At 39.6% G+C, this 13,585-nt stretch overlaps 1 protein-coding gene across 1 annotated transcript in view; it reads left to right on the top strand.

Annotated features, from left to right (window-relative positions):
- Window positions 1-13,585, top strand: part of LOC140459775 (uncharacterized) — a 243,750-nt gene that overhangs the window by 163,123 nt on the left and 67,042 nt on the right. The window contains exons 22-24 of the mRNA XM_072554326.1: window positions 6,067-6,111; window positions 6,228-6,299; window positions 8,371-8,442. Coding sequence (XP_072410427.1) covers window positions 6,067-6,111; window positions 6,228-6,299; window positions 8,371-8,442 — 189 coding nt within the window. The remainder of the gene's footprint in view (window positions 1-6,066; window positions 6,112-6,227; window positions 6,300-8,370; window positions 8,443-13,585) is intronic.

Genomic DNA, 13,585 nt, shown 5'->3' with positions numbered 1-13,585 from the left:
TAGCGAACCTTACACTACACAAGTCAAATGATATCTTTTTGACTTGAAGTAAATAAAATAATAGTATCATAACAGAAGAATTTTATAGCAAGGCTGGCCAGGAGCAATATAGTCAAGTCACAAAAATATGTTGATCTAAGATAAAGGTGGGAATTGGCAACAGGAGTATGTGGTCAGAAACTTATCTCAGATTGCAAACAGTCTTGCCAGGGTCGATGGCTAGGTTTGAGTTAAAAGGGGTCATTTCAATGTTTAGTTGGAGCAATTGCTGCTCATCCTATACTGAATGTTGGACAAGCTGTCTAGCTATTTAAGGACATTGGAGGGGTCAAGAGAGTTTGCACTGAGATAAACGTCTATGTTAGTGGTGCACAAATTTGCAGAGGATATGGATAAGGAGCAATGGATAGATGAAAAATGGGCACAGGTCAAGGATAGTTCCTGACCAACACCAGAGGCAACAATGTGGAGCCCAAAGTCCAGTCAATTAGGTAAATAAAAAAGAAACCAGATGTGAATGTTTGTGCCGAGCTGAAAGACAGTGTCGAGATGTTGGGGAGAATGGTTTGGTCAGCTGTATTAAAGGCTGCCAACAGGTTGAGAATGGGTCTCTTCCTAAAAGCAGTGTGTGTGCACCTGCACCAGATGGATTGCTTTGGTTCAAGATAGCAACTCCCCACTACCTTATCGAGGGTAACCAATGATAGGTAATAAATTCTGGCTGTTGTATAAGATAGCTGGCCTGAAAAGGTTAATGCAAAGCTCTTAAAAAGCCCCTCCCACTGAAACATATGTGAGCCTCTTTGGGAGAGGATTGTCAGTTCTCATTGTCTGTTGTAGTTGTTCCATTCTGTCAGTCTCTCAGGAGATATCAGTGTCTCTTAGCAAATGTAATGGAGTAAGCCAGTCTTAATGTAACTTGTTATCAGGGATGGGGTAGGAGGGTGGGTTTGGATGGGATGCTGTTTGGAGTGTCAGTGTGAACTTGATGGGCTGAATGGCCTGCTTCTACATTGTCGGGATTCTATGTTTCTTTCTTGTATATAATAAACTACCTCTTGTTCCTCAAGTACATGCTTCTTCTGACAAGAAGATAAATTAGTGGTTCATCCTTCACCACTTAATACAATAAGCACCGTCAGGCTATCATTGTGAGAAAGATTGGTGGCAGTACCTCTAATCAAAGGAGATCCAAGAAGAACCAGGCACTTGCTGTGGATTTCTCTTGCAAGGTGATGGCAGCAATGGACACTGTTGTCTGAAATGAAGATATGACAGCCATGTGAAGAGAAGAAAGAATGAAACACTGTTGTTAAAATAGAGAGGACCTCTGTAAGCAAGTGTCAGCTTTAAAAACAATACTCAGCTCTTGCAACAGTGTCAGTCAATCTGGACTAGAAAAGCAGCTTTACTTTAAAAGCTTAAATTGGCAGAAACTAGGGAAAATCATATTTTAAAACTTAAGGATTCAGAAAGAGTTCCTTTATTGGTCAGAGTATTGAGTACAGGAGTTGGGAGGTCATGTTGCTGCTGTACAGGACATTGGTTAGGCCACTGTTGGAATATTGCGTGCAATTCGGGTCTCCTTCCTATCAGAAAGATGTTGTGAAACTTGAAAGGGTTCAGAAAAGATTTATAAGGATGTTGCCAGGGTTGAATGATTTGAGCTATGGGGAGAGGCTGAACTGGCTGGGGCTGTTTTCCCTGGAGTGTCAGTGGCTGAGGGGTGACCTCATAGAGGTTTACAAATTTATGAGGGGCATGGATAGGATAAATAGGCAAAGTCTTTTCCCTGGGGTTGGGGAGTCCAGAACTAGAGGGCATAGGTTTAGGGTGAGAGGGGAAAGATATAAAAGAGACCGAAGGGGCAACCTTTTCACGCAGACGGTGGTACGTGCATGGAATGAGCTGCCAGAGAAGTGGTGGAGGCTGGTACAATTGTAACATTTAAGAGGCATTTGGATAGGAATATGAACAGGAAGGGTTTGGAGGGATATGGGCCAGGTGCTGGCAGGTGGGACTAGATTGGGTTGGGATATCTGGACGGGTTGGACCAAAGGGTCTGTTTCCATGCTGTACATCTCTATGACTTTATGAAGCTACAAGAAGATAGTTGTAGTCCAGAGAAAAGAAGTAACTGACAAGGGATTCCAGTTATAATTTGAGTTCCTGAGAGAAAATGATGAAAATGCTTATTTTAATGCAACTGTTTAGGTCTGGGAAGCTGAAATAGGCAAAACACGTTACCTTAATTAAAACAAGCACTTTTTCCATGGTGAGCACTATTAATGTAAGCTGCGGAAATGTTCTTCACAAAGGAGGTTATTTGAGAATTCAAGAGTTCAGAACCTTAAAGCCAAAGGTAGAAGAAAATTTAATTTAAAAATAATCATTTTGGAGTTGAAATAAATTGTTGTTGTGAAATCAAAAATATTTAAAGATGCAGAAATATCACAACACCATTTTCTTCAGTTAAAAAGAGCATGAACTGGTTGATGAAGGAGCAGAATGGCATCTGACAATCATCCATATTGTTAAGAAGGGTGGAAATCCCACCAAGAAGAGGAGTAAAATGGCGTCAAGCCTCCATATTAATATTAAATGGAAAAAAATGGCAACTTAAAAAATTTTTAGTCTTCAAATAAAAAAGTGAAGTTAAAAGCTTTATTGACAGAATACCATTTCAATTTAATGGTTTTAAAAAAGCTTTAATAATTTATATCAAAGAAAAACATTCAAAGAAAATTTGAAGAAGTTTAAATCTTAATTATATCAACAACTATAACACTTGTAGGAAAACTAATCTGGCTATATCAGTTATTAAAGTTTAATTGTAATTTAAAACATTTTTAAAGCTGGAATTTCTCCGACAAACTTTACAAATTAGAAGCAGTTGGAGGCCAGTTGGCACTTCATGCCAGTCAATAGGATCATGGCTAGTCCGATTGTAACCTCAGCGCCACATTCCTGTCGATCCCCAAGAACCCTTTGCCCCATTACATATCAAGGGTCCACCTGCCACTGCTTTCATAACTTTCAAAGATTCTGCCTCCATCTTAGTTTAACAAAGAATGTTCCCAAAAACTCTCCACAATCTGAAACTAAAAGCTTCTCCTTCTCTCTTCCTTAATTTTTTTTTAAACAGTGCCTCCTAGTTCTACATTCTGCCATCAGAGGAAACATCTTTTCCACATCCACCATGTCAAGTCTCCTCCCGATTTTGAACATTTCAATCAAGTCAATGGGTACAAGTCCAGTCTATCCAGGCCCTCCCCATAAGACAACTCACCTGTTCCAGATATTATTTTAGTAAAACTTCTCTGAACTGCATCAATGTGTTTACACCCTTCAATATACATTGAGATCAATATAATATACTAGTCTAACCAGTGCACGTTTAACTGAACAGAATCCCAGCTAATTTCTCTGAAGTACTATCATTATGCATGTGTGCTGATGTGACGGTGCCAGTGTTGGACTGGGGTGGACAAAGTCAGAAGTCACCCAACACCAGGTTATAGTCCAGCAGGTTTATTTGAAATCACAAGCTTTTAGAATGCTACTCCTTCCATAAGTGACAGTATGCATGTGTAACATGTGCACTTGCAGTATCCAGTGATATCACTCCATCCCATTTGCTCATGTTAATTGTGTTGACTTGGAGGCGGTATTTGTTTTTCACTGGAAGGGTGGTCCACAACATGTGCATTCACAGAACGTTCCACAAATGCAATGTGAGCCTTTCAGGGGTGTCAAGGAACACCGTGTTCAATATGCAGTCTCACCAGTACCCAGTTTAACTGAAGCATAACCTCCTTACTTTTGTATTCAATACCCCTCGCATTAAATGATAACATTAGCTTTCCTAATTACATTACTTACCTGCACACTAACTTTTTGTGATTCCTGGAGAAGGCATTCAAACCTGTCTGCATATCAGACCTCTCCAATCTCTCACCATTTAGATAGTATGTTTCTATTCTTCCTGCCCAAAATGGACAATTTCACATTTTCTCACATCATATTTCATTGTCAAATGTTTGCTCGCTCACCTAACCAGTCTAACTTTTTATAGCATCCTTGTATCCTATCTACTTTTCTACCTAAAGTAAACCAAGAGAACAAAAACCACCAACAAAAGAACAGCTTTTTCCTAGCTGCCATCAGTTCTGAGGAAGGATCACTGGACCCAAAACATTAACTCTGGTCAGAGCCTTAGGGGGAAGAGAAATTATTATGTTGTACTTTATATATTTGTTTGAGCAATTGTGTAACATGTTAAGCACAGAAAAGCTCGAGGGAGGTGATGTACAAGGTAATTGCCCAGAAAGGATTAGTATAAATCTTTTGTATAGCCCCGCCCACTGAGTTTTATATGACTGATTCTGTGACTTATTTGACCCAGTGGTAGTGTCCTGACATCTGGCCCAGAAAGTCCAGCTTCAAGTCTCACCTTCTGCAAATGTGTCTCAATGTGTCTGAACAGGTTAAAAAATAATCAGTAACTATCTCCAGAAAGAGCTTGTAGCTTATAGTTACCTGTTATAGTTGTTACAGGCGGATTAACTCTAATCTTGTTGAATGGCAAGCAGGCTTGAGGGACCAAATGACTTAGTCCTGCCCTTATCCTGTTAGTATATAATAAACTACCTCTTGTTACTCAAGTATATGCCACTTGTGCCAAGATGGGTCACTGCTTAGTCTTGGAGTGAATAAAGCCCAGAGATGAGTCATATAAGGGTTGGTGGTGGCTTATCTACTCTAAGGAGATCCTATCAGAACCATCTACCTGTTGCAGATGTCTTTTCTCATACTGGTCTCACCAGCAATCCTATATTCTATGAAAGGATAAAAAGAACACGGATGAATTGTCTAATTTTGTTGTAGTCAAGCAGCATGTTATTTTTTACTTTGCTCATACCCATTTCAGTACCATGACAGGGCAGAACCCTGATTGAAGAGGTTCAAACATGGAGTTCCAGGAAAGATCACACAGTGTTTAAGATTTCGAGGACGTGGAGAGGATGGGGAGGTTGGAGATAGGGCAGCTTTGTACTGACAGAGGGGGAGGGGATTTATTTTTTGGAGAGCGGTGATGACAACAGATTTAAAAGAAAGACCAGTTCATAACATCAGCTGATCTGGGAGCCCAAGAGGGAAGTTAGATGGTCAGCACTTCAATGTGGCAAGGATCAAGGAAGCAAGAGGTGGCTCTCATCTCAAGATGAGTTCAGAATGGGCATGAATTGAGATAGGCTAGAGAAAAGCACAAGTTCAGGGTGAAAGGACTACCTGAGTTAATGGGCTAAGGAGAAAAGGATGGAAGGAGCAGAGGAAGTTAATCAAACTGTAAAGCACATCAGCCATTGGACTTGTTATTGGAGGAGAGGATGGAGAGAAAGGGGAGAGGATTTTAAGACAACAGTTTGCAGTAGAGAAACACAGCCAGAGGTTGGCTTTGCACTTCAGGATTATTCTGGAATAGTCCTTGCCACATTCATTTCTGCCTGCATGACTTAAGATCAGTGTTGACAGTAACATTGGAGATGAAGGTGTGGCTATAATGTCTTTACAGACAATTCATAATGGAGTATTAAACATTTGTTATACATTAGACTTTGTTTTAACTGGCACTCTTGATAAACCAGGAAAAATTATACACCTGAAATACTGAAAGTTTACTGTATTAGCGTGATCTCTGTGATGTCTGAGTAGTCAGTTGAGGGTGTGACTGAGAAGGGTCTCTGCTGGTGAGTTTTATTTAAGGCAAAGTTGCATTGTTAGTTAAGTGATTTGCTGTAAATAAAGTATAATGTGATGAGTATATCCACTGCATTATGGCTCTATTACTTACTGTGTGTTTTTACATTGATTATGTAGACTTATTGATCAACTGGTACACTCCTGGTCCCCTAAATGCTGATTAATAAAAATGTTTGTTGTAATTAGTAGCAGAGAAGGAGAAAGTGAAATGTGTGGATTTAGTTTTTTAATAGGAAATGGATAAAACTATAGACGTATAACAATCATTCACTGGAAATTCTTTTTGCATATACTGAACAACAGGGAGACACTGGTAACCCTGGACTTCCTGGAGCTGAGGGAAGACAGGTACTGAAATTATCTTGTATTTACTGATTTAAATTTGTTCCCAACATTTGTAATTGACAAAAATTCATAGAGAGCAACCTTTTTCTGTTGTATTTAATTCTTGTGTTCACTTGCAGGGTCCTAAAGGTTCAAAGGGTGACATTGGTGTTCCAGGCGATAAAGGAAGCATTGGTTTACCTGGATTACCTGTGAGTGTTTTTTAATACTGTGCACGTTATTGTGAAGACACTGTAAAGCAGATTCAAATATTCTTGCAAAACCGATTTCATTATTCTGTACTGAGAGAGAGTCATGTAATTTCCCTGATTATTCATTTGTTGAATGCACTATGAAACCAGAGCCATGGAGAGACAAATACCTCAGGTTTGTGTTGAATTCGTTGATCTCAGTAAAACCAATAGTAGGAGGGCTACAGTTGGCTTCAACACCGTTTATCCTAGCTGACAAATAACCCCTCTCTTCACTACAGCTGGAACATGCAGGAATGTGCCCATCAGCCAAGGAAAGGATCAGATTCAGGTGCCACTTGAAGCTCACTAGCCAAATAAAAGCAATTAAAACCAGAACTACTAGTTATTTAGTGAAATTCGTACAGTACAAAGTTCTTCACTGATCAATATATTTATGGTAAGGAGTCTAACAGGATCACATGGCAAAACATAACAATAAAACTTCATTATGTTCTTCAGGTCTGCTCAAATATTTTGTTAGGCAAGAAATCCTCTAGTACGCCCACATGCTTCAATCCTTTCTGTAATCCGAAATATATTTACTTCTTCAGTAAATGTCAACCTGTCCTCTGAGCGGCAATGCTGGCTTTTCATTACAACCTTCTGAGCAGAGTATTTTGTATTTTTATGAAGAACAGTTTCATAGACTCAAGTTTACCCAGGTTGGTTCTAATTTTAGTTCCCATTATGGTTCCCCGTGTTCTGCTGTTTCACGTTCAGGGGAGAGATATTTCCTATTTATGTTGTCAAACCCCTTATAAGTTTAATTAATCCTTAATTTTCTAAACTCTAGGGAGAAAACCCTAAATTTACAGTTTCACCTCATTCATAGAGTCAGAGAGATTTACAGCACAAAAACACACCATTCTGTCCATCTCGTCCATGCCAACCAGATTTCCCAAACTAATCTATTCCCATTTGCCAGCTCTCGGCCCATATCCCTCCAAACCCTTCCTATTCATATACCCATCCAGATGTATTTTAAATGTTGTAATTGTACCAGCCTCCACCACTTCCTCTAGCAGCTCATTCCATACATGCACCACCTTCTACGTGAAAAGGTTGCCCCTTAGGTCCCTTTTAAATTTTTCCCCTCACCCTAAACCTGTGCCGTCTGGTTCTGGACTCCTCCACTCCAGGGAAAAGCCTTTGTCTATTTATCCTATTCCATGCCCCTCATGATTTTATGAACCTCTACAAGGCCACCCCTCAGCCTCTGACACTCCAGGGAAAACAGCCCCAGAATTTTAAGCCTCTCCCTGTAGCTCAAATCCTCCAACCCTGGCAACATTCTCATAAGTGAGGACTGCAGATGCTGGAGAGCAGAGTCGAGAGTGTAGTGCTGGAAAACCACAACAAGTTAGGCAGCATCCGAGGAGCAGGAGGATCGACGTTTCAGGCCTAAGCCCTTCATCAGGATTGATTCCTCTCGCCCCCAACATCCTCATAAATCTTTTCTGAACCACTTCAAATTTCACAACATCTTTTCTTCCCCATATTTTCCGAGTGAATCCCAAACTGACCACCACAAAGTCAGTATGTTTTTACCCAAGTGTAGTGACCAAGACTGATGAGTGATTCAATATAGTTGGAATCATATTACTTTTAAATTCTAAACAACCTGTGTGAAAAGCTACTATCTCATTAGAATTAGAAAATTAAACAAACCAATCTGTAACCTCGATGCATTATTTTGGCTATGCTCCATTGGTAGCATTTTGTCTCCAAGGTGGAAGGTTTATCAGTTAAGTGTCAGTGCAGAACTTAATCTAGGCTAACAGCTTGTTACTGAGAGAATGTTGAATAGTTGGAGATACTCTCCTTTTACTGAATGATACATTAAACACTGGTCTCAGTCGCTTGTTCAAGAATTTTAGGTAAATTTTAAGAATTCCATATACCATACAACATTTTCCAACATTATTTAAAGCTACTTTTCTTCAGATTGAAAAGAGTTTGATCTGGAGAGTTCAATTCATTAAGTGTTAATTCATAATTTGGTTGTAACTCCTGATTTTTGTTTGGACAGGGTGTTAATGGAGAAAAGGGAGAGAAAGGAGAGAAAGGAGACCATGGGTCACCTGGTCCAAAAGGCACTTCAGTAAGTTCTTCATCCTCATTATTATATTATATTGCAAAATAGAAAAAACCTTTTGTGCGTATTACATATTGTTGGAAACATTTCTTTCCTGCTTTAGTAGTAAAGAAAATAGCATTCTATGGATATGCTTCACCACAAATTGTTTAGGTAGCAGTGCACATTTAATAATTCCTCAATACAGAGGAAGTCAGTTATAAGTTTCTTTGGCCCTGCAAGCTATTTACTGACCTGCAACAATTCTGGGTGACCAAGGTAGGTTCGTAGCAGGATCATTTAATGATCAATTCGAATGGCTTTGAAACTGAAGTGCCCCAGCCACGGCCATTGAGACACTACTGTTCCAAGTACTTCTATTTGCAAAGAATACTTTGACTGTTTGACAGAGCTGATTGTCAACTGCTAGAAGGCACAGCACTCGCCAGCACCTCCCTGCTCCCAGCCTTCAATACACATGCTCATCCTACAGAGGTGGGAGCGGATGGGCACCAAATCCAGCTGGAAGGTGAGGATCTATACCTTAAGCAGCATGGCCTCAAGTGCGTTAGGCTGTCACAGCAGGTCATTGCTGCTATTTGCTGGAACAAGACCTCCCTCCCAGTGAAGCAAATGGGCATACACTACAAGTCTGTCTGTCTCTACAACCTTCCTTCTACCTTCAGCTGGAATCCTCCCTGTCACCAAGTTCTGTGTTCTCTTCTGCAAGGGGGCAGAGCTAAAGATAGAAAGTGCTGCCAATACTCAGCAGGTCTGACAGCATCTTTGGAGAGAGAAAAATTGAGTTAACTTTAGTGTAAAATGGCTCTTTTTCCACTTTTTCTTTTTGATTCGGAACTCCTGTGTTCACAGAAGTTTGCTTTTATTAGAGAAAGCAGAGAGGTGTGAAGATCATAGTGGCTTATGTGGATAAGAGGGAAGGGTGGGGAGGATTTTGAATGGTTTCTGAAAGTAGGATCTAGTGGAAGGTGGACATACGGCTAGGTCCTTCCAACAGCCTTTACACCTGTAAATCATTCCAGACAAGCATTAAAGTACACCTTGTGTACACCACACGACTCTTCTCATTAAACAAAAAGGTGTCTTCTCTGTCTCACTCATTCTCTCTCTCTCACACACACACTGTCTGTCTCTCTCACTCTCTCTCACACACACACACTTGCTCACTCACTCAGCCATATAAGGCCCTAAAAATCCACACAAATAGAAGATTCAAATGGCAGTTTGTGATCAGTGTGAGATCTGAAGATTTACTTTAGCAGCATCAGTCCCAACGGGACAAATATGCTGGCAACCCAGAAGACCTCAAACAAAACAGAGACTGCTGATTGCTGAAGGCAGAGAATCCCAAAAAACCTTGTAGCAAGAGTCAACACTGAAGAGCCCTTCAAATAGAAGAAAAAAGTCCAAAGAGACAGAAAAAATCTGCAGCTGCAAGGCAGAGGTAAAAGTCTGATTGTCTGTGGGAACGGTCCCATGTCCAAGTTCAACCAGTGAGCAAACAGATATCTCTGGTACGAGGGGAAACTTAATGGTAATAAGTCAGGCTGAAAGATTGAGAATTTTTTGAAAAGTTAAGCCGCAGCATAGAGTGGAAGAAGTTGCCATAGCAATTCATTTAAAGCAGAAGAGCATTGGGTAATCTAAAGAAGTGAGCAGTCCCTGTCCTTCATGGAAACTCTTATGGGAATTCTCTGTTGTAGCTGCAAAAGAATACAAATCCTCCATTTAATTCATGGAGAGCAGGAAAGCCATCTAAAATAACCACAATAACTGCCAAAGAAAACACTTCAACAGGTGATAAAATACCTAATCTGATTAGGGAGCCATGGCATCAGAAATAGTTGGTACAACACAAACAAATTTAGTAATATTCCACTTGTACTACCATCATGATATGACAAATCAGTTACTCCTTTCAGAAAGCAAAAGTTAATCTTTTTTTAATTTTTAATCTCATTTCTATGTTATGGACCAGGCCCGACCCCTCAAAACATTCTTAAGCAGGTAGCCCAGACCGTAACTTTGCTATTTGTTTACGTAAGTGTATAATGGATATTCCCGGAGTGAATTCGCTCATTCAACTGCCAAGGTTTACACAAACAGAATTTATTTACAAAATTACGGAATGAAATGCAAGAACAGAAAATAGAATACCAGATAGCTCGACAGACTATCCTGACTTAGTGATGCTGATCAGAAAATACTTGCAACAATCCTCAATAGACAGACCCCTTAGCACAAAGAGTAAAAATGATGCAAAAATCTTACAGGTTACAAAGTCAGAAGGGCAGAAGGAGGGAGAGAAGCTGCAGCCTTTCTTCACACACACTGCTGCTGAACTGAATCAAAAACTCTAAACAAAGGCTAGCTGGCCACTGCCCTTTGATTATACCGTTTGTTTTTTGAAGACATGAAAACCTTAGCCCATAGGCATTATCTGTTAGAGCTAAACAAAAAGGGCCTCAATAAACCTTTCAAAACCAGCATAGATGAAGCCTGGCAAATTTCCCCCTCTCTGGGGGGGAAAAAGCTCAAGGGCATAGTAACCTTGTAAAAAGACCAACATTGTGACATCTAATATCAATTTCCTTGCTCAGGTCTTCTGACATTGCTGCTCCAACTTCCATCAGCTCCCTGGACTTGTTCTTCCCCTTCTGTTGCAGTCTCAACCATGTGAGCTTGCTACAGCTGCTCTCCCTTATCATTTCAAATACATAAATTTGATACTGCCTTCCTTGCTGGCTTGCACCTTTAGCCTGGCCAACGTGCATTGATTTTGGAAGTCTAGATTGATTTTTCTTTAAAAAAGCACCAATATGTTTATCATCATTTATTTTCATCTCATGCATAAAGTGCTTCTGCTTCTCTCACCTAGAAATGCTTATGGATTGATTTATAATATACTGTTGGTAATAAGATTCAATTCAGCCCAAAGAGGGTTTAATTCTTGAAACTCAAACTATCATGGATGTTAATTTGAGTCTATTATTGGAATTATAGCAAAGTCATTAAGAGAATGGGATTTCTGCACCCGAAATCAGATTGTGAAAATATAGATTGTTTCTACTTTCTAGCAATATTCTAATAAATTATTTTAGAATGGCTTCTAATGGATAAGGTCAATGAAACAAGCAATTGAGTAGGTTAAATCAACAATAGAAGTTCATGAATCTAAAGGATTTCAGAGTACAGTTAAAGGGAGAAAGATAACCAAGTACAGACATTGGACATGAAGAACTGATGGCCTTGCCCTGGTAATAGCTGAAGAAAAATTTGTGTATAAATACAGAAGAGAAAGAAGAATAATCCGAGATGGGTCAATAACATTGAGACATGGACTGGGAGAGACTTGAAGAAAACCAGAGAAGGAGTAAGATGGTGCTAAAGGTTCCACAAAGACTTTGGCGACACCAAATGAACAAAACTTAAAATGAGTTCAGCTGAACTAGTACAGCATGTGAGGCAGAGAGACTTGCTATTGTGTCCAGTCAGACAGCATTTCAAGATATGACCACGTGTTGCCTATCGTAGGAGAGGTTATTGTCAACTAACATCGGGGTACTATAGGCTTTTAATCCACTAACGGCTGAATTACCAAGTGTTTTTACTTTCCAAGGAGCAATGTATAATTGTTGACACTTCACTGAAAAATATGTTTTGGCTGTTTATCAGAGCCATTCCATTGATTTGCAGTCGGCCTCATCTCACTCGTATGGTCAACCATTTACCTTCTATATTTCCTATAGCCATGTTATTATTTAGTTAGATCATAGGGGCGTAAAGTCTCCTCACCAAGTGTGTGAAGGTGCTGAACTCATGAGAATGTCCCAAACAGAGTTTTTCAAAAATTGTCATTTTCTCAGTATTTCTAATAGAAATAAATCACATACCATGTCATTGTTAGAAAAACAAATATAAAGAAATAGATTAAAGCTTTCTATTTGGTTGAAGAATGTACCACAGCAGAGTTTGGAATGCATAACTTGAATCAATCAGCAGCTAATCCTCAGGATCCAGCACCTCATTGACTTTGGCAGAACTGTATCAACCTAAATCCAACCTCTAAAATAAACTTATTGGAACCGTCCCACCAAATTAAGGCTGGCATGAAGTAAGGTTTAGATTAAATTTCATGCTTAAGTTAAATTGAAAGTGATCCTTTATAAAGAAAACCATTATTTTTTAGTTTGTAAATCCAGTCTGTTTTGGATTCTACATTAATAGAATAAATGTGCTGTTAATTAATGTATCATTATTTCAGTGATGATTGACTGAAACAGATTTTTAAATAGTTACAACAGTCTAATCAAGAGAATATTCCTGATAAATGTTCCTATCCTCATACATACCATCCTTGATAACACGTTTTGCTCATTTTTGTTTGCGTTCCTTTACTGCCGTTTTCTCCATGTTCAAATTTAAATTCTTTGTTCCTGTATGTGTACAATGGCATACTCCCTGCATTGTTCTGCTGCCTTTCCCGTACCTGCTACAACTTTATAATATTGATTTCCTGAACACAGTACATCCAGTGTGCTAATCCAAACCTTTATTAACTGGAGATTTGTTTTATCTAATGCTTTTCTAATCAGTCTCTTTGCTTCCCCTTTCCAAAGTTTGTCCAGAATACTGCAGCCTTGTACTTAAACAGTAAAAAGGATTATTATTTGAATGGTAAACAATTGCAGCACCCTGCTGTGCAGGGGGACCTGGGTGTCCTTGTGCATGAATCACAGGAGGTTGGTTTGTAGGTGCAACAGCCAATTATGAAGGCAAAATAGATTTTGTCCTTCATTGCTAAAGGGATTGAGTTGAAAAGCAGGGAGGTTATGGTGCAGCTGTATAAGGTGCTGGCGAGGTCTCACCTGGAGGACTGTGTACAATTTTGGTCTCCTTACTTGAGAAAGGATGTACTAGTATTGGAGGGGGTGCAGAGGTTCACTAGGTTGGTTCCGGAGTGGAGGGGGTTGGGTTATGAGGAGAGACTGAGTAGACCGGTATAATACAAATTGGAATTTAGAAGAATGGGGGGGGGGGGGGGATCTTATAGAAACATGTAAAATTATGAAGGGAATAGATAAGATAGAAGTAGAGAGGAGGTTTCCACTGGCGGGTGAAACTAGGACAAGAAGGCACAACTTCAAAA

The sequence above is a fragment of the Chiloscyllium punctatum genome, chromosome 1 (genome assembly GCF_047496795.1).
Source record: "Chiloscyllium punctatum isolate Juve2018m chromosome 1, sChiPun1.3, whole genome shotgun sequence".
Taxonomy (NCBI): domain Eukaryota; kingdom Metazoa; phylum Chordata; class Chondrichthyes; order Orectolobiformes; family Hemiscylliidae; genus Chiloscyllium; species Chiloscyllium punctatum.
This window is presented reverse-complemented; position numbering and strand designations above follow the sequence as displayed.